The sequence below is a fragment of the Brassica rapa genome, chromosome A03 (assembly GCF_000309985.2).
Source record: "Brassica rapa cultivar Chiifu-401-42 chromosome A03, CAAS_Brap_v3.01, whole genome shotgun sequence".
NCBI classification, from domain to species: Eukaryota; Viridiplantae; Streptophyta; class Magnoliopsida; order Brassicales; family Brassicaceae; genus Brassica; species Brassica rapa.
The window spans coordinates 24,819,918-24,844,704 of record NC_024797.2 but is presented as its reverse complement, the minus strand read 5'-3'; the positions used below and the strand labels follow the sequence as shown (position 1 = coordinate 24,844,704).

The window sequence follows — 24,787 nt, the reverse complement described above, 5'->3', positions numbered from 1 at the left end:
GAAGCTCAATATATAAATAGTATAATTGATATCAAAATCTTCTTGCATAATATATTATATTGTGAATATAAACTTATTGCATGATAAATAAGCTCACTATATAAACAGTATACAATATCACAATCTACTTGCAATCTTGCATAATATATTATATTGTGGATATAAAATCATTGCATGATAAATAAGCTCAATATATAAATAGTATAGTTCCTGCCAAAGTCTACTTTGTCTTTGAGTTTTTTCGTATTCTGTTTTGCTTTCCAAATAATTTATTTTCTAGACATTTTTTTTTTAAAAAGAAACAAATTGATCAATAATTAAAAGTCTTTGCCAATTAAAGAAACACCACAACATATGAGGACCCAATAACAATTTATTCAAACCATGAGCCATGTGATGCGCGCGTTTTTCGGCATGTGGAATCAAGTAACCACCGTCGACTAAAAACCTCGAGACTAATAAAAACTCAAAATCCATTCTCTCTGCTCTTGATTCACTTCAAAGTTCTTGTGTTCTTGTGCTTGAGCTGAGCCAGATTCGTTCCGTGTTTTTCGTTATTCGTTTTTATTCTTATAAGACGAGCTAAAATCTTTTCTTTTAAGACGAGCTAAAATCTGTAAAGACAGAAGAAGAAAAAGTCAAACAATGCCTTCAAAAACCAAACACAAGAAACCTAGACTTTGCACTTTTCTCTTCTTCACCGTCCCCTTTAGCATCCTATCTCTCTTCCTCCTCCACACATCCTCATGCTCCTCCTCCACCGCCGCATTCTCCTCTTCTTACACATATCAGCCACCGTGGTCTGGCGACCTCCGAACCGCCCAGTTTCCCTGGAACCGCCTTGCTTTCTCCTTAACCAACCCTCCTCCCAAAACTCTAAAACTCGCGGTCTTCTCCCGTAAATGGCCCGATGGACCCAACCCCGGCGGCATGGAACGCCACGCCTTCACTCTCTACACTGCCTTAGCCCGCCGTGGACACCGTGTCCACGTTTTCACCTCTCCCTTACACCCTTCCCTTGAAACCAACAAAATCATAAACCTTAAAATACATTCCCACGGAGGTTCAGAGCCAGGCAAATGGCAATACAGAAAAGCCTGGGAGCTTTACCAAGAAGAGAACCAGAAACAACCTTTTGACGTGGTCCACTCCGAGAGCGTGGCCTTACCGTACTGGAAGGCCCGGGAGGTTCCAAACCTGGCTGTAACATGGCACGGCATTGCGCTAGAGAGCTTACACTCAAGCCTTTACCAAGATCTTATTCGCAAACCAGGAGAACCAAGATTACAAAGCTTTAACGCAAGTCTATACAGTGCCGTGCTTCCCAAGATACTCGATGAAATCAGATTCTTTCACAACTACGCTCATCACGTAGCGATCAGCGATAGCTGCGGGGAAATGCTAAGAGACGTTTACCAGATCCCTGAGAAAAGGGTTCATGTGATCCTCAACGGGGTCGATGAAAAGGGATTCGCATCAGACAAGAAGCTACGTTCTCTGTTTAGGTCGAAACTTGGGCTACAAGAAAGGTCATCGGCGATTGTTTTAGGAGTCGCAGGGAGATTGGTGAAAGACAAAGGACATCCGTTGCTCTTCGAAGCTTTTTCGAAACTAATCGAAACGCATTCTAATGTTTACCTCGTGGTAGCTGGAACAGGACCTTGGGAGCAACGTTACAAGAAACTTGGCGATAAAGTTACCGTTTTAGGATCCCTAAGTGCAAATGAGCTCAAGGGCTTTTACAATGGAATCGATATATTCGTGAATCCGACGCTTAGACCACAAGGGCTTGATTTGACGCTGATGGAAGCGATGTTGAGTGGTAAACCAGTGATGGCGTCGAGGTATCCGAGCATAAAGGGGAGTGTTTTGGTGAATGATGAGTTTGGGTTTATGTTTGCACCTAACGTGGAGGCTCTGACGGCGGCTATGGAGGTCGCGGTGGCGGAAGGAACCGAGAGGTTGGCTGAGAGAGGGAGGAAGTGTAAAGAGTATGCGGCGGAGATGTTCACAGCGAGTAAGATGACTTTGGCTTATGAGCGGCTGTTTCTTTGTATTAAAGATCAGAGGTTTTGTATATATCCCTAAAGTTGTAAGTACTGAAATGGAAAGTGAATCTTTGTTTATATAAAAATCTATAACAGTCCACTATAACTTCTGTCATAAAATGTAGATCCTACATATAACGATATACACACAAGCCATTGGGGGATTGAGACAAGTTTCTATGAATCAATGTTTGAACTTATCCGAGCTTGTTCAAACCGTTGATAAGCTTTTCTAGTTCTTATAAACAGGACAAGACTCGAACCTAGTCCAAGTACCGACAAGCATCCCCACCACACAAACGTCATGTGATAGCAACCTCGTCCCATACACACGACCGAGTCTGTCATGGACTTGATCCCTGTCGTACCATGTGAATCATAGACCAATGCAGCCAAGAAGCCATAGATCAATGATCCTATTGGTATGTTTGTGATCAAGATATTGTGGTTAACTCCAACACTGTTTGGTCCAAAAAGCTCTGATGTGATGGAAACCGCTGCTGCGAATATGAATCCTGAGCTTAGACCCATCAGAGCGGTTCCAACTTGTAGTGCTGACGCGGTTCCTGATGATGCGAGCAAGAAGAGCGCGATTGGTGTTGGTAATAACGCGATTGCTAGCCACCCGGTTCTTGCAAAATAAACCTTCCTGCACAACTTAAACCAAGTCAAAACTCGCAGAACCAAACCATAAACTCTATAGATTAATATTTGATAAATTAATAAATACAGTAAATTAATAAATTTCACTTACGCTCGGATATAGTCTGGTGTCGCAGAGAGTAATCTTCCAAAGAACGAGAAAGAGGAATAAAGTGTGACAAGAGTTGTGGTGTTTGAGCTTTGTCCTAAAGACTGAGCAATCTGTCCGAGGTTGTTGCTGTACACAAGTCCAATGGTTCCACCGCAGAAGTAGGCGACATAGTAGAACCAAAAATCAGCTCTGCTTAAGAGCTGCCACAGAGAATGTTCAATTCCCAATAGCTCAAGCTGACCTCTTGTGATAAGCTTCTTGCAACAAGAAGACTCATCAGCATCACCTTCCTCCACAGCTATAGTCTTAACCGGGTTTGGCACAACATCATCGGTCAGCAACTGGTAGCTTTCTCTATTGGCTTCATGTGCAAGCATCCCTTTATGCAACTCAAGCTCATCAGGATCAACAAGAATGAAACCGGAGCCTTCGAGACGAAAACTGGTGTGGATCGTGCGAAGATACCAGTTCCGGGCGATGACTAAACCGGGAATACATAAAGGGAGGATCAAGAGGAGGATAGCTCCACCGAAGAGGAGACGAGCAGAGGTTAAAGCAGAGGAGTTTGACTCAAAGAGAAGGAGATAAACACCGTTTAAAGCAGCGAGAATGTTGAGGATTAGAAACATGAGAGAGTCACGGCGAACACCATCTGGTGGAAGAGGCTCGAAAGGCGGTTGGCGAAGAATAGGGATGATGGCAGTGAAAGAGATGACAAGAGGGATAAGAGCGTTTAAGAGAAGGTAGAGCTCTGGAGAGGTTGGGTTGATTGCGTTGTAAGCGAGAGTGTATAAAGCTGCGCTTACACCGTTGAAGCTGACGGTGAGGGAAAGAGCAAGTGATCTGTTTGCAGGGAAGTTACTGATGCAGAGGACAAAGCAGACTGTGTTGAACCAACAGATGCTTAGACCAGCGAGTAAGCAACAGAGGAACACCTGTACAGAAGGTAACCAAGATTAATCAAAAGTTTCTTAAAAAACAATGCAGATAAAATTGTTTTATTCATATTTTATATCAAAAATAATTGCAGGTTTTTGAAGCAGCCATCAAACACAAGGCGGCCAAGCCGAAAATGACAAGAAGAAGACTTGTTGGTATTAGGGATAAATGTCCCACATCGGATATTGGAAGGGATCCTTAGCAATATATAAGATGGATGTGCAACTCCACTTAGCACCAATTGGTTTTAGGTTGGAAGTCCATCTAGCTTAACATGGTATCAGAGCCCGATCCACGCAGTCCAATCCGATCCATTATCGATCCAGCCCAAAGTCGGCCCATCGATCCTTGCCCGAGCATTCCGAGATTGACGCTTAAAGAGCCATCATCTCGAGGGGGCGTATTAGGGATAAATGTCCCACATCGGATATTGGAAGGGATCCTTAGCAATATATAAGATGGATGTGCAACTCCACTTAGCACCAATTGGTTTTAGGTTGGAAGTCCATCTAGCTTAACAGTTGGAACCTTGTCGAAGTTTTTTAAAAAATAAATGCATTTACCAATAGAAAGAAAGGACAAAACGACAACAACAAAAAATGTGAGTTGTGAATTGCAACAAAACTATATGAATAACTTTAAATATGTACCAATTGGCATTAACACAAGTTATTTTATGGTAACAGAAAACTAACTAAACTTTCCAAACGAACAAAAAATAGTTTTTATTAGAGAAGAAAACTATGTCTTGTATCTTTCAGCAATTTGATAAATTTTATTATATCAATTAAAATAACTAATAATTTTACAAGATAAGTCGTCTATACTTCAACTTTCAAAAATTAATGTTTGGATTTTATATTAATAACAATTCGACTAAACACACTTGTCTTGTCTTTTTATGGTGGGTCAACTAAACACACTTGTCTGTTTAACTAAATAATCGATTAAGTACGTATGAGCAAAAAAAAAAAATTGAGTGAAATCCTGATACTTGTTCTTCCACAAATTATTTATATTTCAAGAAAAAAGTCACCATAGATATCATTTCATAGTGTTTCAAAAAAAAAAAAAAGTGTTTCAAAAAAAAAAGATATCATTTCATAAGCTCATAACAGCCACAGTTAAAACTGTAACAAATCATGAAAAAATATGCGTCACCTTAACTAAACTAGGTTTGCAGTCTAACACGAAAAATACAAACTCAAAATTAAAACTTTTTTTTTTCATTTTTGTGTAACCAATGCGTTGTTGGATAATATTTCAATTTCTCAAAAATGAAGATAATTTGTGGATTATACATTTTCTGCATTTCTATTTTATGTTTTCACGATTTTTTTCATGAACATATTATCTCCTAGATTAATTAATAACGAATTATGCTCAATCATAAAGTAGGATTCTCAATCTCAATAAAAAGAAGAATATGATAGAATAGTACTTTATAAAGTAGTGGTTCTCAATAATTAAAAAAAAAACAATTTAAATGAATGAAAAACAGTTTGATCAAAAAGTAGAAAGAAGAGTGACGTAGTTACCACAATATACGGCAAAGAGATGAAGTTAGTTATGACGAGCCACTGTACTCCATAACCGACGAACCCCATAAACGCCGCCGCGAAAAGCACCGTCCAAATCGGAAAATACATCAGCGCGAGCCCCGACGACCACCCGAACACCTTCCCGAGATCGGAAGCCACGGCGAGGTAGTTAAGCTGCACCTGCGAAATCCCCAGAACCGATTTCAACTCCGAAGAGTAAGCCGAGAAATCGAAGTTCGTCCCGGTGAAAGCCTGAATCCATATCGTCGCCACTAGAATCATCCATTTTCGCGACTGTCCCGCCATAAGAGCTCCGCCGGCGTCGTCGGGGAATGAAGATCGAATCTCTGAGGTTTTGGTTTTGTTTATTTTAGTTTTTGGTTTTGTTTGTAAATTGTATGGTAGAGAGAACGCGAGGTGGTTGTGTGTGAGTGTGAAACTTTCTCCTTTGGTGTGTGTGTTTATATTACAAATAAAACAATTATTTTGCTGACCAAATAAATTAAAATTATATTATTATACTATAACAACTCTCATGTTACGTGTCAAACTTTGATTATTTATTTATAAATGTAACCATTTAAAAAAAATGATTAATAAGATTTATGCTTGATTTTAAAAGTTTCAAAGGCAAAAGATTTAAAAGTGTCTTTTGGAGATGACTAGAGTCTAGCAATGGCGGTAAGGTATATGTTAAGGACTATGGTATATGTCAAAAAATGTATTTATATTTTCTCTCCTTAAATGTCTCTTTTTTTTTTAACACAATCCTTGAATGTCTCTATTTAGTTTTACTTAAGTGCAAATACATTTGCTAAAAATAAACACAAATAATGAGAAAACAGTAACCAAATGCTCTCTCTAGAGAGATTTGGGAGGCTGGGAGCTCTCTCCGGCTCAACATCCTCCAAGTAAGCAACTTAAAAATAAGTCACTAGCTGGCAGTATTGAGAATTTGTACTTTGATATAGCCATCAGTCTTTCCTATTACGTTGTTCCCTTTCGTTTGATATGGAGGACTTGGAAAATGAATTTGAGAAATGATAGAGATGGTCCATCCCAAACTAACATTAGCAGTAAAGCACGGATGGAACTATGCATGTGGTCTGAAACTGTTTCCTTCTACAGATCCAGAGAAGATCACATTCATACTTACTCATTGTAAAATGAGGAAGAGAGAATATATGGTTCCCAAAAACAGTCCGGGAAGCTATAGTCAAAGCAAACACATCTTGTTGTGTTTGTAGATAGATCATCGGTGTCATATAAACCACAAGTGGTTAAATGTTGGTTATTCTCAAGGGATAAACCTCTATAGAGCCCACTTAAAGATCCTTAGAGATGGAAGCATGCATATATACGCTCTTACAAAGCTGTAATGCAGATTAATAAGACTTGTATGGATAGAAGAACTTTTGTGGAGATTCAAAGAGTTCAAAATGCCAGCTCTAGTCAGCAACACTCACCCTCATAAGCTTCAAGAATGGAGACACCATCAAGCTATTGCATGCAATATATATATTGAAAATATCTCCCTCCTAGGCTCCTAGCTGAACCTAAACTTTGTTACAAGTTCATGCTCATCAAAAGAAAAGCTAATAACTTAGTAAAAATGTTGCAAGATTTAGTTCCCAAAGATTGTTTTGTCTCTTAGATCAATGTTGCATAATCTCTACTATAGAATCAAACTGTTGAAAATTTATTACTTTATAAGATTACAGAATCGTTTGCCGACAGAAGGAAAAACAAATGACTACTGGACAATAATGATACTGCAGCATGTGAAAGTTACAGCTTACTTGGTTACCGATTCTTTGCGTCACTAATTAAAGCTTTTCACCGATTATGTTCCATTTTTATCATATATGCAATCGTAATCAAATATACTATTAACATAATGGAATGCTAGAGAAAGGTTGAAAGATGGATTTAATTAAATTATGGACACAACGAGTGATAGGTACGAATGTTAGTTTGACCAGAAAAAAATGGTACGAATGTTAGTAAGGCGCCTTCTCTGAATCCTTTTGTTTCCACGTGAATCAAATGCTAAAGGTTTATTCCTGAAGGTGATAAGATTTTTTATTCATTATTAGATGCGAGTCTGAATTGTGCTTATTCGCCACTCAACCAAATTTAGAATACGAGAGAAATCACATAAATGTTGATTTTGTAAAACTATAACCTCTGTTCCTAAATATAAGATGTTTAAGTAGAAATACACATATTAAGAAAACTACTTTTTGTCTAGAATGTATCATTAATATTATAAATTAATGATATTCAACCAGTTACAAAATAAACTAGTAAAATATGAATGGATACACAGTTTTTAATAAAATAAAAATTACCTAAAAAAATAAAAATATTTTATATATTGGAACATCAAAATTTTTAAAAACATCATACTTTTAGAAACACAGAGAGTAATAAAACCAAATCAAAACGAAACTACTACGTACCGAATTAAAGGTCGCTGAAACAAGTTTTGAACTTTTTAACAACCAAAAACAACACGTGTTTTCAATAATTACCAATTAGTTAAGCGTGAAGGTTAACACCATAATCAACGCGGATAGAAATCAGTGACCAGACGCATCACCAACAGACCCTATACCAGACTTGGTCATCGCAGATTGATTCGAATCAGGCAGATCTTTTTTCCGTCTAGTCTGAGTGACAAACCCTGGTTGTTGAGGCACTGGTAAAATCACATTGTTACTTATGAGCATCATCAAAATGGTTGAAAAGGTCGGACGCTCTATAGGATCTTCTTGAACACATAAAAGACCGATATGGATGCATCGAACCACTTCACTCATTTGGCAATTATCTACTATAACTGGATCCACAAGATCTAACTCTGATTTATTAGTCCAGAGTCTCCAAGCCTATAATATCAATCAACCAATTAATTGTTGCAATCGTTGCTTATAGTAAGAGAGGTATATATTAAACTAAAATAATATATAGAAAAACTGCTTTGTGATAAAAATATATATATAGAAAAAATGGTTGCCTCAACTTACATATGTGACCAAGTTATGTGCACCGTCTCTCTCGTAGAAGCTGCTATTCTTCCTACCAGTTATAATCTCAAGAACTAACACTCCGAAGCTATAGACATCGGATTTCATTGAGAATTGGCCATGTATAACATATTCGGGGGACATGTAACCGCTGAAATCCTCACCAAAATTTAGTATATTGACAAAATCATGTTCTACAAACATCAACTTAAATATGAGAAGTAATGTGTATGATGACTTACTAGGTACCGACAATTCTGTTTGTGTTCTCCTGAGTTTGGTCCATTCCAAAGATTCTTGCCATTCCAAAATCAGCGATTTTTGGATTCATATCTGCGTCCAAGAGGATGTTGCTTGCTTTGAGGTCACGGTGAATGATTGTGAGCCGTGAATCTTGATGAAGATATAGCATCCCTCGAACAATCCCTTCAATGATTTTGTATCGCCGTGTCCAGTATAGCTGACCCTTCTTTGTAGGGTCTATGTTTGTATATTCATGGTAAATTTAAACATTGGTGTCCCCAATTTTTTTTAAAAAGTCTAAAGATTCACCGAAAGAAATCAATAAATGCTACTGACCAAAGAGGAAGTAATCAAGGCTTTTGTTGGGCACATATTCGTAGACCAATATCCTTTCTTCTCGTTCTAGAGAAAACCCCATAAGCCTTACCAAATTTCTGTGCTGAAGCTTTGCAACAACAACAACCTCGTTTTTGAACTCTGTTTCACCTTGGCCTGATGATTTTGACAGTCTCTTCACCGCAACTTCAGTCCCATTCAAAAATGTACCCTATCCATTTATATGAGCATCATTCGAATTATTTAAATAGGTTGGCACAAAATTTCAGAGAAAAATATACAGCGTCAGGTCTGTGCAGTTAATAATGTATACTAGTGGTAGTATCCAGAGCGGTGCCTTAGGCATAGAAAAAGAGGTGTATTTAACAAGTTATTTTTGGATTCACCAACCAATATGATTGTGTTATTTCATATTCCATATTTTTTTTAAAAATGAAACAAAATATTATCTAAGTAATATTATGTTTTTAAAATAAAAAATAAATAAAAATAACAATAGTTACAAAAAAATTATAAAAAAATACTTTTAACGTCGTCAACAAAACACTAAACCCTAAATCATGGACCCTAAACTTTTGGGTAAACCCTAAATCCTTGGATAAATTCTAAACTCTAAATCAAAAACATTAAACACTAAAACACTAAACCCTAAATCTTAAATCCTAAATCCTAAATCCTTGAGTGTTTTAGTGTTTAGTGTTTTTGATTTAGAGTTTATGATTTATTCAAGAGTTTCGAGTTTATCCAAAGGTTAGATTTTAGGATTTAGAGTTTAAAATTGTTTTGCTGACGAATTTTTTTTTTTGTAACTACTACTGTTTTTTTTTTTATCTTTTTATTTTAAAAACATAATATAAGTTGACATTATTTTGTTTTTTTTTCTAAAATATTTCGAATATGAAATAACACAATTCTATTGGTTGGTGAACCTAGAGGTAACCTATGGGGTGAACCCATCAATAAGTCCTTTATAATTTAGTAAATTATTGACAATATATGGTAATAATTTTTACAAAAAAAATCTTTAAAGAATGTATTTCAGTTATTGTTTATTTTACTAATTACAAATTCATCCATTATAGTAAATTTATGTATTTAACAGCTTTTTTGTTTTTGGTGATTTTATTCAAATATATTTTATTTTTAAATCACTTTATATAATAACATTTTCTACATTTACTGTATTAATTTATAACTATAATTTTATTTATCATATTTATAGATATATTTAATTATTATATTTCATATAATTTTATTTTCAAGATATAATATTTTTTATCATAATAGAAATTATATTTCTGATAAATATTCATATTTTGTCAAAATTCTATAAAATAATAATTTATATAGCAAAATTTAAATAAAATAAAAATAATCCAATATTGATTTTGGCCCCTAAAATCCTGATTACATAACCGATTATACCTTGTAAACCTCGCCAAATCCACCTTGCCCAATCTTATTATTCTCTGAATAATCATTTGTTGCAGCTTGAATTGTTCTATAATCAAGTTGCAGCGAGTCTCCTGTTGTTATATCATCTCCTGGTGCACAATAAATATAGTAGTAATCAGTAAGGAAAAAAAAAAGACTGATCAGTGATAGTAATCACTAATCAAACTCAATTAAGATTTTTAATCATTCAAATGTTAACCATAAAAGGTTGGTGCATTATCAGAAGTCTTCTTTTTCCTCTTCTCAAGGAAACAATAACCAGCTATGGAAAGTAGCAAAGTCATTATAATAGCCACAAGGATGGCAATGGCTAACACATTCGAGTTCCCACGTTTCCCTGCTTCTAGAAGACCATTTGTTTAATATAAAATCAATCACAAGGATAAAATCATTAATAAATAAAAAAATCTCTAATTGTATGTGATTATTTCAAAAAATGGGGCCAAAAGCAAGTAAGAAGAAAGACTTAACTAGGTCGTGGAGTAGTAGACGAAGCTAGGGGTGGTGGAGACTTAACTTCGGTTTCGTTGTAGAACTTGTAAACCTCGTACCTTGAATTACAGCTAGGAGAAAGATGTCTTGATCCAATACTTTCAAAATTCAAACCGTTTATGGATTGTAGCAGACAGAACAAACAGTCGTCTCTTGTCAGATCAGGAGTGCACTGAACCAGGACGTACAAATCCTTGAAGTCGATCCACTTGGCCTTTCTCGTACAGAAATATCGAGAACTGTTCGCCGCTTCAAAGGCAGCTTCCATCATCGTGGTCGACGCCACTTTTTTGAACAGGTCTACATCCTTAGGTGCAGTTTTGTAATCGTTATACATCAAAAATCGTCCGCGAGTGTGAGGTTCGAGGAAACATCCTGGTCAGAGTATCTGAGCATACACTCGTCGTAATAGATAGTGGCCTCTCTCTGATTGGGGCACTTGGCTACGATATCTTTGACGGAAAAGGAGACGCAGCTACGACAAACTTCCGGCGAGACGTCTCCCCGGCAGAGGAAAAGTCCGGTGACCGTATCTGGGGCTTGTCCGGCCGTGGCGTTTTGGAATCCGGTGGAGTATGAGGCGTTGGTGGAAGAGAGAGAGGACCGAAGTGTTTTGAGATTGGTGGAGTAAATGCTGTTCGATGAATACCTTGTAGTATTCCGACAAAGATGGTGAAAGAAATAGGGACTTTCAGCAGTAGCTCGGAAGCTAGTAGTGAGGAAGGAGAAAAGGAAAAGGAAGATGCAAGAGGCATGAGAAGACATGGTTCGGTTTACCCGATAGTTTCAGACTATACGAAGGTCCCATTTATAAAGTGAACCCTCAATGAAAGTAAAAAAAAAGAAGTAAACGCCTTTTAATAAGTTAAAATTAAAACAATAAAAATAATAGTTTACAAAGTGGAAAAGGCCATGCTGTATTATTTAACTTGTTTTTGACTGAATTTTTATGTTGGACCAATAATCAAAATTATTTACTAAGCCGAAACCGAAAAGTTTTGATAATTTTTATGACTACTACAACGAGATCTTCTTAGATAAATATAGTATAAAATCTAGATATTATGATAAAACAATCTAGATTCTAAATAAAAAATGCTAAATATATAGTGTACTGAGATGAGAAGCACTCGATCATATGAGAAGAAATTCTCTTTGGAAAACAGGTTTTAGTTTTGTCCAGAAATGAAATACATATGATAATCGTATTACTTATGCTTTTTCCTTGTCATGTTGGGGGTTAAACTCAGTTTCTTAAGTATCAATCATTACCCAGATATATAAAATTTATATAGTTAAAACCTAAAAAGAAAAAAATTCCGATATTTCTACTTTTTCATTTTTTTGAAGATTTTCTCAGATGGGAAAAACCCATTGTTTCTATAATAATGTAAAAAAAAAATTGTAGACTAGTATCAAATAAAATGTTTCATCAGTGATGTTTTATTAAAGTCTTGCTTAAAATATTTTTTCTTCTAATTTGAAAGTTTTCAAGATCTATGTTGTTTGGGGTAGGACATCAAGCATGTATATGGACACCTCTTCTGCCTCTTTTGTCAATTAAACTTTAATTGCAAGTTGTCCTTAACCCATGCAATTTCTATTGGGTGACTTTCTGCAGCTATAGCCACCAGAAAACACGTTATACTACAATCTCCTACGCAGAAATGATACCACACTTCACTTTAGAACCAATAAAATAAACATTTTCACTAAATAAGAGGATTCTCGCTGAGGAAATGAAAGTTTCGTCAACTGAAGACGAAGTAAAGACAAAAGACAAAGACTTACAGCTGCATCATACTTACTTTTGTTACCAAGTCTCCTTTCTTTTAGTATCTCATTGCCTCCAAATTTACAGATAGCAAATATAGAGCAATTTCGACGAAACCAACTTTAACGTAGAGCAATATGCACGGTATCAGAGCAGCTAACAGTTGGGTTCAACGGAGCCTATATGGATAAATAAAAACCTAATTTCAAATTATTAAAGATGCCCATGATACACTAGTGTTTACAACTTAGAAAGGTTTACGGAGCTTAATGCTATTAAAACATATGATTTTGCAGGTTGGGATGGTATTACAACGACTGCCTCATTGCAGTTTGCACATCACTAGTAGAATTATCTACTATATAGCTACATTTTTATGTGGCTAAGGCTAAACAAACGAAAACACTTAGACCATCCGCATCAGCGGTTTATGGGAGGGTCATGGGTTCGGGATCTTAGGCCCGATCAATTAAAAGAAAATATAAAATGGGTATATATCGCTGAACCGGGCCTTAGTTATGAACCCGTAAGGGGCGAGTTCAAGCCACGCGTCACGCACAGATTGGCTGGTCGATTCCGCGTTGACGTTGTGGAAAGACGGGATTTTGCGTTTCTCTCCTCTCTCAAAAAAGCTAGGGTTTCTCATCCCTGCGGCGATCTTTGGTGCGACGGCGAATTTCGTAGGTTTTGTCCATCAAATCGACGACGGTCTCTGTTCTCGACGCTCTAAGGTGAGTATATAGTTGATTAAATATGGATTAGAGTCGATTTGGGGAGTTTTTTCGAATTGCGAATTGTGTGATTCAAAATCGATTTGGGGGTTTTTTTCTTAGGGTTCTTAATCGATAAGGGAGTTCGATTGAGAGTTCGTTTAATCATATTCCATCATTATTATGTTTTAAGGTTCATTTCTTTGGGATCTAAATCGAATTGTGAAAAAAAAAATATTGGGAGTTTTTGGTGAGGGATCTAAATCGAGTAGTAGTATGTTTAATGGTTCTGTTCTCATCGATTTCTAATCGATTTTCCGTTCTTGGTTTGCATTTTTTTGTTTAAATCGTTAGGAAGGTTCGATTTCAGTTTGCATTTTTTCATTTTGTTGTGTTAAATATTGTCGATTTTGTGTGTTCTTGTGTGGTCTTGTGTGGTCTATAGTTGCATGCATAGGACAAAAACATAATCTTCTTGTGTGGTCTATAGTTGCATGCATAGGACAGGAACATAATCATAGAACTATACATAGGACATGAATATAACCGGACTTGGCTCATTTAGAATTTTTTCATGCATGATAGAATTAGACCTTTGAACCGAATTTTTGACATAGTAATATAGATAGCATCAATGGTTACTAGTCGATTAACAGCTTCAGTATGCTTTCTTGAATGGAAAAACAAACCACATTTTTGATTAATACATGTAATTGAAACTCGATTGTTGCAGATGGAAACTCCCCGAGAACCTCATTTCTTCAAGCCTCTTCTTCCTGGTTTTCAAAGTGGCGTGGTATTCTCAGTTCTTGAAGCCTATTTTTCCTTATTTTGTATGTTGGTATTTAGGATTTATGTTTAACTATTCCTTCCTTCTCTTACTTGCAGGCAATACCACTTGACTTCTACTCAAAACACATACAAGGAGCTGAGATCAATAAACCATGGAAGCTAAGATCGGACGCTTCGGATAAAATTTGGGAAGTGATCCGAGAAGGCAGGACACTCACCAAAGGTTGGAAAGAGTTCACCGAAGCACATGATCTTCGAATCGGTGACATTGTCATCTTCAAACACGAAGGAGACATGGTCTTTCATGTGACTCCTTTTGGTCCTAGCTGTTGTGAGATTCAGTATACACATCCTCACATCGTTAAGGAAGAAGCCGACGCGGATGATGCTCCTACTTTCTCATACGACTACTGCTTCTTGGCTGAGGTTACTGCTACAAATCAAAAGGACGACAAAATGGTGAGTAAAATTTAGTTATTTATTTGTTTCTAGTACTGCTTCTTGGCTGATGTTATGTATGTGTTTGTAGTTTCTTCCTGTGGAAGCTATGAGGTGTGGTGCTTTGAACCAACAATGCAAAGAGGTCAAACTTGTCAACAAGGAGGGAAAGTCATGGACTGCGCGCTTCGGATTTAGCGAATCAGACGGCGCATATTACATCAGCAGAGGGTGGAGAAAGTTCTGTCGTGATAACAGATGCACCAACGGAGATTTGTTTGTGTTCAACGTGGTTGGAGACGGGACGACAACTCCATTACTGTGTGTATGTCCGGAAAGGAAGGAGTGTGCTGAACTACTGATCAACCACTTCAGCAGAATCGATGGTAAGTCTTCTCATTTGACTTGTTTGTGTTGTCTATATCTTCAATGTTACTACTTTGCTACTGCTTTAACTTGTGTTCTCTTCTTCTACAGGTAGCATTGCTTCTACCTCACGAAATTAGATGGTTCTTTTGCGGTCTTTCCTCTCTATCATCTTAACTTGTTTTTTTTTGTTTCATTAGCAACTTATCAACTTATGTATTTCGGTTTGTAAAACTTGAATGGTTTTTCTATGTGAACTTTTATGCTAAGTTAAACATTCTCGAACTTAATTCCTTTGTTGAATGCGTAGACTGATCATCGAACAAAATGTTTCTATGAATTGAATTTAAGTTAAGAAACAACATAAAATTTTAAAACATAGCTTTTCTACATTTGAAAACACAAACCAAAATATTAAAACATATCTTGAAACTACAAACTTAAACTCCAAAACTCTAAATGATTTCATCAATTTTATAATACATTTTTATATTTTATTCATGTATTCTCAATAATTTTTAATTTAAAAAAATATTATTATTTTATTCCTATGAACTCTTTCTTCGGGTTCACTAATGCAGAAAACAACAAATTCGGGTTCATAACTGCTCATGGGCCCACAAAAAAATATTAAAAAAATTTGGTGAAATCCAAAGTGGGATTCACCAATGCTCATGCTCTTAGAACCTGTGATTATGAAGAATTCCGTAGAACTCTTGACTCTTATGATTTCATGTGAGCGAATTGTTGACAAGTTTATAGTTTATAGCTACGTGATTCTAAATATTTTATATTTGAATCCGAGATCTAGACCGAACCCGAAACAAAAAGAAAACTCAATTCATATCTGATTTAAAAAAAAATATTCGAATCTAAGATGATATTTTGAGTTATATGTATTATCCAAATCCAACATGAATTCAAACGGAAATCCGAGACCAAAATAATCTAAAAAGTTGAATCTGAAGATCCAAATTAGTGGAAGCACCGTAGCCTATTGGTTAAGGTTTAAAAGCTTCTACACCCAGTTCTGGGGTTCAAATCCCAGACTATGCAATTTCTTGCAGATTGCACAGGAAATCCAGGTTTCAATTCCCGGAGCAAGCGATTTATTCAACAATTATGCGATTACGGAAGAAAGGCTTACAAGAGTTTTTCAACATGGTGCAAGTAAATCCGGTCAGGCGTGATCTTCATAGGACGGCTCAAATTATGCGGTTAGGTGTAGATCCTAATAAGGCAGGTAGTGTTGTCGGTTATCGAATCGTCTTTGTAATCTTTCTCATAATTGTAATATCTAAATAAATCCTCGACAAAAAAAAAGATCCAAATTAATACATGAAAATAGTATTTAAAACCTAAATAAATAAATAAAAATACTCAGTTTCATGTTTATTCTGATGTTATATATAAAATTATCTTAATAGCCAAACCCAAATTAAAATAAAATTGGATTCAGGATTCAAAATGAATCTTATACAAAGACAAAATCTATACAGAACATATATAAAACTCTAATAGAGCCTAGGAGATTGAACCAAAATCCTGAAAACACAATACCGAATATGAATCCTAATGGATACCTGAACATCTAGGTCTAGCATTATTTTATAGAATAATGAAAACAATAGTAATGAAATGTTTGTGAAGAGTAATGAAACGAAAAACAATACAAAATTTTATGGTGGGTCAAAAGTTTCCATCTTTCAGCCCAATTATATAATGTGTATATATATATCCAAGTTCGTGTTATTATCATAACAAGATATCTATCACTATCATGGGCTTTTATCAAATTTCCCTCGAAGTGACTTCCTCACATTTCGCTCTATCTCCCATGGATATGAGGAGACTCTCCCGCGGAAGCTACGTACTAAAGCGCCACTACCTGCAACAGAAGCCTCGCCTGGCGGGTAACTCCGAAGAAGCTTCCTGTGATCGGCATGGTTATCCGAGGCTGTTTGTCTAAGATATCTCTAGATTATGAGCAGTCTAAACAACTCATAACTATCTTATCGCCTCATGAGTTCCCTGACTTACGATCCAAAGCTAACCCAAGACTGCTTAAGATTTATTTCAACTAAGCCTCTGACTCGCTTAGCTTCTCCTTCAGATTATACGACACGGTAAGAAATTTGATTGATGGTTTAATAGAGGCCGGAAGGTTTTGTAGTAGACACAAAGACTTCAAATGCTTTGCTTCATGGACTCTGTGAAGAAGGGACGCTGGAGGAAGCTCTTAGGATTAGAGAAGAGATATTAGGGCGTGGATTTATTACATACACATTTTTATAACATGTTGATTTCTGGATTTTGCAGAAAGAGGAAATTGGAAAAAGCTTTTACGTTTATGGATGAAATGGCTAAGAGAGGACTTAAGCCTAACAATCATACTTACAGCATATTGATCCGTGGGATGTTTGATTTGAATAAAGTCGAGGAGGCCATACAGCTTTGGGGTTCTTGGAAACGGAACGGTATGCTTCCAGATGTTAATACATATTCAGTCATGAATCATGATAGATGGATGTTGTAAAGCTGAAAGAGTATAAGAGGGTCAGAAACTGTTTGATGAGATGATGAGCAAGAACGTGCAGCCAGATAGTGTTGTTTATAATCATCTAATCAAAGCATATTGTAGAAGTGGGAGGCTATCAATGGCCTTTCATCTCAGTGAAGATATGAGAATCAAAGGAATCTCACCTAATTGTGCTACATATACTTCACTAATAAAGGGGTTGTCAGTAATTAGCCTTGTTGAGGAAGCGAAACTCCTCCTCGAGGAGATGAAGGAGGAGGGTTTGGAACCGAATGTTTTTCATTATACAGCACTTATTGATGGGTATGCATTCAAAGAGAGCATAGTCACAAGCAAACATTAAGGGATGGAGCAAACCCATACATAGCTGATGAAAATATTGTTTTAGATGTACATATACTGTATGGAAAATATATACTTTAATACTTAACTACTCATATTCAATATAGAAGATGGCGAAAGTTAGGACTCTTGGATGCATGAAGAAAAAAATACACTACCCACAGTCACAGATTACTTGCCATTATCCAATAAATTGTATTATGGATATATTAATATCTGTCACTTTCTTTCACCTAAGGCCTAGTATGGATCGGATAATAAGTAACTTGTACACACTTGGGACGACTGAAAAGAACCTAAGTTTTGGGTAAGTTGAGAGTCAATTACCCTGAAAGCTGGGGATCTCTGAAACATACAAGATATGTAAGCCCACACATATACAGCTACCAAACTATTATCACGTGGTATGGACCATTCTTACTATCTACATCCGTTCGTCTCTAGTTTGTTCTTCTGTTATCTCAAATACCTTGTGAATGAAATTACTCTAGGTTCCGTATTTAAATCATTTATAACTTTTTGTGAAGTGAAAGAGGTAAAGTCACTTGTCAATGGAAAAGTACATTTCATTTTCATCCAACTTTCATGTCCCCTCTTTTTCACCAATTTAGATCCAGCAACCACATGATCTGAGGTACACTATAATATGTACAGTTTATGTATGCGTAGTATGTCACATAGAATTATAGAATCATCCTTAGCTTCATACATCAAACACATTCCGTACAGTACGGACCTGCAAATTGAATATTTAGTCCGAGAACATGCGATTTCACTTCTCATTATATGAGAACATGAGTTTACTCGTATGGTCTGAGCATGTACAGAGAAGAGTAGAAGACTAATATGTATTTTTATAATTCATAAATATCACCGATTAGAAATATGTCAAGAAAACATCACGTTTAGAAGAAAACAATCTATGTAGTTAAGTATTCTTTATATATAGGTTTTGCCTTTTAATTGTTAGGCAATATACAACGAAAGATTGAGAAAGCTTAAAATTGCCACTTCATTACAATTTGGACGGTTAGACCAACTTATCGCTTTTAAGTTTCCATCCCTTTAAGATATTCATACTCATCAACAAGTGAAGCTTTTTGGTTTATTGTTGGATAAAAAACCTTACACTTTGTTAGCCAAAAAAAAAACTTACACTTATACCAAACTTTTAATACATATACATACCAATATACCATATTGTACCATATACATATAGATGTGTGTGCATATAAATATCTTAAGAAAGGAGTGAAGAGCAATTCACAAACCAATCACTTCGTACCAATTACCATATAACAATCACACTCAACACTCTCATGGCTACTCAATTCATCATCCTCGGCTCAAGTCCACCTCCCCCCCCCCCCCCCCCCCCCCCATAATCTCAATTTAGACCCGTGGAAAACATGAAAAATACTGATTTAGAGAAAAACCTTTCATATCAAAATCTCAATTTAGACCCGTGGAAAACATGAAAATACGTAAGACCACATGCTTTTTAGTGAAAAGAACAATGGAAAACACATACAGATACCAAACTATTCGCTCGTGGTATGGACCATTCTCACTCTCTACATCCGTTCGTATCTAGATTCCATAGATTCTAGGTTCTTCTTCTCATTATATCTCAAACAATGTGTGAGTGATTAGTCTAAATCCCATAATTAAGTCATTTGTAGGTAAATATTTTGTGAAGTGAAAGAGGTAAAGTCACTTGTTAATGGAAAGTACATTTCATTTTATCCACCTTTCATGACCCCTCTTTTCACCAATTTAGACCAAATACTTTAGAATATACTTTAAGAGCAGGATTATCGTAAAAACCGTTACAGGTTTCTTAAATTTTTATTTTGTCTGATTTGAAAAAAAAAAAATCGAATCAGTCGCGGGTTGCCACGTGTCGGTAGGGTCTGCGATCCTTAACAAGCGATCCTTATTTGGTGGTTTATGTCACCGCTTTTTAACATTTTTTGCGGAGCCTACACACTATGAAACTCCTTTATCTACTGCGATAATCATGGTCTAAATCTAAGAAAAAACTTACTGCGATAATCCTGGTCTAAATCTAAGAAAAAACTTGACAGTGACTCGTCATTAAAATTGGACGGTTAGACCAACTTATCACTTTCTAGTTCCCATCCCTGTAAAACGTACCCATCAACAGCTTTTTGGTTTAATTTTAGGTAAAAAAAACTTACAGTTATACCAAACCTTTAACACATATACATGCCATACATTTATGTAATGGGTATGTATAGATGTGTGCATATAAATATCCTAAGAAAGGAGTGAATAGCAATTCACACAACCAATCACTTTATACCATATAGCAAATACTCTCATGGCTACTAAATTCGTCACCCTCGGTCAAGTCCACCGCCCCAAAATCTCAATTTCGACCAGAAAACCTCGTAGATGCAACCAAAACAAGCCCCAACCATCCAAATCCATAAGCGAGAACATGTTCAACAATGTTTTTCCTGGGAAAACGCTTACGGAAATCTATCAAAATGACCTAAACAATTCAGACCCTCTTACTAATTCACTACTCTTTATGGAACATCAACCAGTTAAAGAAGAGGAGTCGACACAACAAGAACACGGGAAGCTGTCCATATGCAACCACAAAGACGACGGTAAGTCGATCATCCCAACGAAAGACATAGATTTGAGACGTGAAGTTGCTCATTTGAGCTTGTTGTGGTACATGAAATGTTCCATAAGCTTTATATTAAGGAAGGCAAGAGCGTTTTACAATGAGTTTTCTTGTGATACTTCTGTTGGGAGTAGCACTATGGTTGTGGTCGATCCATATTTTTCTGTTCCAGTTTTACCCTACAGTAATTAGTTTAATATCCAAGCATACGTGATTAAAAGTTGTATTTAGCATTTCGTTTTGTTTAATGTGTTGAAAGTCCGTATATGTGTAAAAAATACGTCAATATATGTAACTAATATTAATGTTATATTTAAATTAATTCCGTGTTGCGTTGTGATTTCGACTTACGTACAATCATAAAAAATACACGTAATAAAATATTACAAATGCCGAGTAGACTAGAGAGCTAAATAGTTTCGTATTTATGTGCTGGACATTATAAGACCATCATTAACGGGGAACCTTATTAGGTTTCTTAGGCAAAAAGGTGATTAAAATTAAATCAGAAGAAAAGAAAAAAGGGGTTACCGATCCTTAATTTAGGTGTTTGGTGATCGATTATATGTGGAGTGTTAAAGCCACGTGTCAATTTCATAGATTAAGTTATATTTTGTATTTTCTTTTATTTCTTTCTTCTCTTTCTTTCTTTTCTTTTTTGCCTTCGTCGCTGTGTCTTCTTGTTTTCTCCGTTCAAAAGACAGAGGCGAAACCCATCGCCACCACCACCAATAGCAACCACCACCGATCCTCCACCGATAGAAACCACCACCGATAAAAACCACCACCGATCAAAACCACCACCGATCCTCCAAACGACCACTGATCCTCCACCGATCGAAACCACCACCGTTCGGAGGAAAGGTTCGAACCCACCACCGATCCTTCACCACCACTGTCTCTCTGTCTTCTCGTGTTCTCCGTGACAGAGAAAGGATCGAAACACAACACCGATGGAAACCCACAACCAAGGCCGACAATTTCTCTGTCCCTCGATCTTTCTGGATTCCTCTGTCCCTCGATCCTTCTCTACCTCGATTCCTCTGTCGATCGATTCGTCCAATCTTCTCAGTTCCACGGCGAGTCCCTCGATTCCTCTCTCTTTCTTCAAATCGTTTGATGTCTCTGATTCTATTTCTCTGTTATTTTTGTAGTTACCGGAGCAATTGAAACTGTTGAGTGACTGAGAAGATAATAGAGGACAACGTTCTTGTTCATCAGATTGATGTCACTGATCCTGAGAACAAGAACGGCTTCTACTCTTGAAGGTATACTTTCCTTTGTTAATTGTAAAATGCATATACTATTTGGTAGATGCTTGTTTATTGTCGTCCAAGTTAATAGTTTCCACAAGTTTTAATTTAATTTTGTGGGCTTATATTGCAGGGAACAAAGAGGCGGAGCAGAGGAGAGTAGCTTGGAAGTGTCTGAAGCTGCTCCTGATTGCTAGTCCAGGTAACGTTCAATTCCTAAAAGCGTTTAATTGATTGCGTTTGGTAGTAGTTGATAGAGTTTAAGATTATCTGGTTGTGAGAATTAGGTTGTGGTTAGAGTTAAAGTGTGTGATGAATGCGTCTGATTAATGTTTCAATAGTGGATAGAACTGAATGCTTGTTAGATATATGTCAACTCACCTCAATGCTTGGTCTCTGTATAAAGCTGTATGCTTGGTGAGTTAAATGCTTGTTTTAGCGTTACTTAAGGTGATGGTTAAGTAATAAATACGTTAGCTATATGTCAGTTCAGTATCAATCGAGTATGCTTAGTGAGTTAAATGTTTGTTTCAGTTCAACTCACCTCAATGCTTGGTCTCATCTTCTTCTTTTTTCTTCTTTAAATTCGAGTATCATTCTTGTCTTTCTTTTCATCTCTCAACTCTGTTTCTTCTCTTTATCTTCCAACATCTTCTTCTCTCTTCGTTCTGCAATTAGAATATGGATTCCTATAATCCATATAGCCAGGGCCCTAATTTTGTTGATCTGCTTAACAGTCAACAAGATTATCCCCCTGATGAATTCGGTTCTTCGCAGCGCCCTGTCTTTACTTCCCAAGGTGCTGAGACATCAAGCTTTTGTGAAGACTCACATACCCAGCGCAAAGAAAGAAAGAAGTGGACTCCCGCTGATGATCTTGTACTCATTAGCGCCTGGTTAAATACCAGTAAAGATCCTGTCGTCAGCAATGAGCAGAAAGCCGGTGCTTTCTGGAGCCGCATTGCATCGTACTATGAAGCTTCACCAAAGGTGGAAAAGGGTGATAAGCGAGAACCTCTTCAGTGTAAGCAGAGGTGGCAGAAGCTGAACGATCTTGTGTGCAAGTTCTGTGGATCCTATGCGGCTGCAACAAGACAGAAGACAAGTGGGCAGAGTGAGAGTGATGTTGTGAAACTGGCACACGAGATCTTTTTCAACGATCACAAGCTTAAGTTTAACCTTCACCATGCTTGGGAGGAGCTCCGCTATGACCAGAAATGGTGTGAGCATGCTACTAGTAAGATTGGTGGAAGCGCTAAGAAGAGAAAGTGTGAGGAATAATAAATTTATTCGGCAATGAGTACCTCAGAAGACCAACACCGGCTGATCTTCAACGTCTACTTGAAGTTGGCGAGTTCCGTGGATTTCCCGGCATGATGGGAAGCATCGATTGTATGCATTGGGAGTGGAAGAATTGTCCCACCGCTTGGAAAGGGCAATATTCACGTGGTTCGGGAAAACCCACGATTGTTTTAGAAGCGGTTGCTTCATATGATCTATGGATATGGCATGCCTTTTTTGGACCTCCAGGTACCTTAAATGATATAAATGTTCTTGATCGCTCACCCGTTTTTGATGACATAATACAAGGTCAAGCTCCGCATGTGACTTTCTCTGTCAATGGAAGAGACTATGATTTGGGTTACTATCTCACCGACGGTATTTATCCGAAATGGGCAACTTTTATTCAATCTATTTCAATGCCACAAGGGCCGAAAGCGGTTTTATTTGCTCAACATCAAGAAGCTGCCCGAAAAGATGTCGAGCGTGCTTTTGGAGTCTTGCAAGCTCGATTTCGCATTGTTAAAAACCCCGCGCTTTTTTGGGATAAAGCAAAAATTGGGAAGATTATGAGAGCATGTATCATACTCCATAATATGATAGTCGAGGACGAACGAGCTGGATATGCTCACTTTAATGTTTCAGAGTTCGAACACGGAGAAGAGACCGGAAGTTCACATGTCGATCTCGATTATTCTACGGATATGCCTACAAATATCGCCAATATGATGGGTGTTCGAACTAGAATTCGTGATAGACAAATGCATCAACAACTCAAACATGATTTGATTGAACATTTATGGAGTAAATTTGGACGTGGTGAAGACAACAACTGAATTCGGAATGTTTCTTTCAAATTATTCTCGTTTATTATAGTAATCCTTGTTTTTTTTTAATTCAAAATCTACATTTAAAATGTCCTCTTTTATTATGTTTTATTTAATAAATAAATTTTATTTTAAAAAAAAAATTAAGAACCCCTAATTAAGAAACTACCATTGGAGGACACATTTCTAATTGTTTCTTAACTTAAGTTCTTAGGTGAAAAAAAGTACAATCAATTAATAAAAAAAGCATTAAGAACCCCTTTTGGGGTAATAGGGTTAATGTTGCTCTAAGAAACTGAGAGTGTGATTGGTATCGATGAGAGCGTAATAAATAAAGAGGAACTGAGAGTAACAATAAATAGATTAAACTCCCTCCATTTTTAAAAGATAGACTTTTTAGAGTTTTCACGTATTAAAAAACGTATTAAATCGCTATAATAAATTTATCGTTTTCTGTAATTTTCAATTTCAACAACTTTTAAACAATAGTAATCTAATAAACCAATTAATTTTTTTAAAGTTTGCAATTTTTTCATAAAAAACATAGAATATATATCTTTTTGAAACAAATATTTTTTCCAAAATATAGATCATTTAGGAACAGAGGAAGTATAATAAAAAAAATTTTGAATCCAGCGCAACACACTTTTTCCACCTGAATCAAGAGGAACAAAATAATCACTTTTATTCTATTTAAATAGTAACCAGCAGAAAAGTAAGTGAAAAGTTTTCAACCTAATTGGTTGAATATTGGTTGAAATGAGAGTAAATATGTTTTCCACCGAATATATATCGCTATTTGTGACGTTCAATCAAAGCCTGAATATTTCAGCTCTGCGTCACTACTCAATTTAATAAATTACTAGATTTACATCCGCACAACCGTGTGAGTATATATTTTCACATTTATATATATATATATATATAGATATTTGTTTTACATAATTATTATATATTTTTAATGTTACT

General features: G+C 36.3%; 6 protein-coding genes and 1 pseudogene across 6 annotated transcripts; 5 read left to right on the top strand and 2 right to left on the bottom strand.

The window, feature by feature from the left end:
• Window positions 1–222: 222 nt before the first annotated feature.
• LOC103861177 lies at window positions 223–2,358 on the top strand. The gene has a single exon (XM_018658062.2). The coding sequence runs from the start codon at window positions 646–648 to the stop codon at window positions 2,086–2,088; it is 1,443 nt and encodes a 480-aa protein (XP_018513578.1). The 5' UTR covers window positions 223–645; the 3' UTR covers window positions 2,089–2,358.
• On the bottom strand, window positions 2,103–5,896 carry LOC103861054 (protein NUCLEAR FUSION DEFECTIVE 4). The gene is made up of 3 exons (XM_009138763.3): window positions 5,280–5,896; window positions 2,803–3,737; window positions 2,103–2,697 (listed from the first exon to the last, which is right to left on the bottom strand). The coding sequence occupies exons 1-3, from the start codon at window positions 5,586–5,588 to the stop codon at window positions 2,226–2,228; spliced, it is 1,716 nt and encodes a 571-aa protein (XP_009137011.1). The 5' UTR covers window positions 5,589–5,896; the 3' UTR covers window positions 2,103–2,225.
• A 1,645-nt stretch (window positions 5,897–7,541) lies between these two features.
• On the bottom strand, window positions 7,542–11,654 carry LOC103861053 (annotated as a pseudogene).
• A 2,400-nt stretch (window positions 11,655–14,054) lies between these two features.
• On the top strand, window positions 14,055–16,422 carry LOC103861052 (B3 domain-containing protein REM7). The gene is made up of 3 exons (XM_033289010.1): window positions 14,055–14,117; window positions 14,210–14,572; window positions 14,643–16,422. Exons 1-3 carry the CDS (start codon window positions 14,055–14,057, stop codon window positions 15,030–15,032), a joined length of 816 nt encoding a protein of 271 aa, XP_033144901.1. The 3' UTR covers window positions 15,033–16,422.
• Window positions 16,040–20,022, top strand: LOC108871191 (pentatricopeptide repeat-containing protein At4g19440, chloroplastic-like). Its single transcript, XM_018657377.2, is given in 4 exon segments — window positions 16,040–16,189; window positions 17,072–17,187; window positions 17,189–17,432; window positions 17,434–20,022. Coding segments are annotated over 4 exon segments (876 nt in total). The 3' UTR covers window positions 17,800–20,022.
• Window positions 19,889–20,789, top strand: LOC103861051. Its single transcript, XM_009138760.3, has one exon. It carries the CDS (start codon window positions 20,143–20,145, stop codon window positions 20,647–20,649), a length of 507 nt encoding a protein of 168 aa, XP_009137008.1. The 5' UTR covers window positions 19,889–20,142; the 3' UTR covers window positions 20,650–20,789.
• A 1,138-nt stretch (window positions 20,790–21,927) lies between these two features.
• Window positions 21,928–23,986, top strand: LOC103861176 (glutathione S-transferase T3-like). The gene is made up of 2 exons (XM_018657376.2): window positions 21,928–23,191; window positions 23,655–23,986. The coding sequence occupies exon 1, from the start codon at window positions 22,392–22,394 to the stop codon at window positions 22,989–22,991; it is 600 nt and encodes a 199-aa protein (XP_018512892.1). The 5' UTR covers window positions 21,928–22,391; the 3' UTR covers window positions 22,992–23,191; window positions 23,655–23,986.
• Window positions 23,987–24,787: the final 801 nt, after the last annotated feature.

Excerpts from the sequence above, each read along its gene's own strand:
- LOC103861177 (XM_018658062.2), top strand. The coding sequence starts at position 646 with ATGCCTTCAAAAACCAAACACAAGAAACCTAGACTTTGCACTTTTCTC.
- LOC103861054 (XM_009138763.3), bottom strand. The coding sequence starts at position 5,588 with ATGGCGGGACAGTCGCGAAAATGGATGATTCTAGTGGCGACGATATGG. Across the intron at positions 3,738-5,279 it reads TCTCTTTGCCGTATATTGTG|GTGTTCCTCTGTTGCTTACT; the intron begins GTAACTACGTCA and ends CCTTCTGTACAG. Across the intron at positions 2,698-2,802 it reads ACACCAGACTATATCCGAGC|GAAGGTTTATTTTGCAAGAA; the intron begins GTAAGTGAAATT and ends TAAGTTGTGCAG.
- LOC103861052 (XM_033289010.1), top strand. The coding sequence starts at position 14,055 with ATGGAAACTCCCCGAGAACCTCATTTCTTCAAGCCTCTTCTTCCTGGT. Across the intron at positions 14,118-14,209 it reads CTGGTTTTCAAAGTGGCGTG|GCAATACCACTTGACTTCTA; the intron begins GTATTCTCAGTT and ends TCTTACTTGCAG. Across the intron at positions 14,573-14,642 it reads ATCAAAAGGACGACAAAATG|TTTCTTCCTGTGGAAGCTAT; the intron begins GTGAGTAAAATT and ends ATGTGTTTGTAG.
- LOC103861051 (XM_009138760.3), top strand. The coding sequence starts at position 20,143 with ATGGCTACTAAATTCGTCACCCTCGGTCAAGTCCACCGCCCCAAAATC.
- LOC103861176 (XM_018657376.2), top strand. The coding sequence starts at position 22,392 with ATGGATTCCTATAATCCATATAGCCAGGGCCCTAATTTTGTTGATCTG.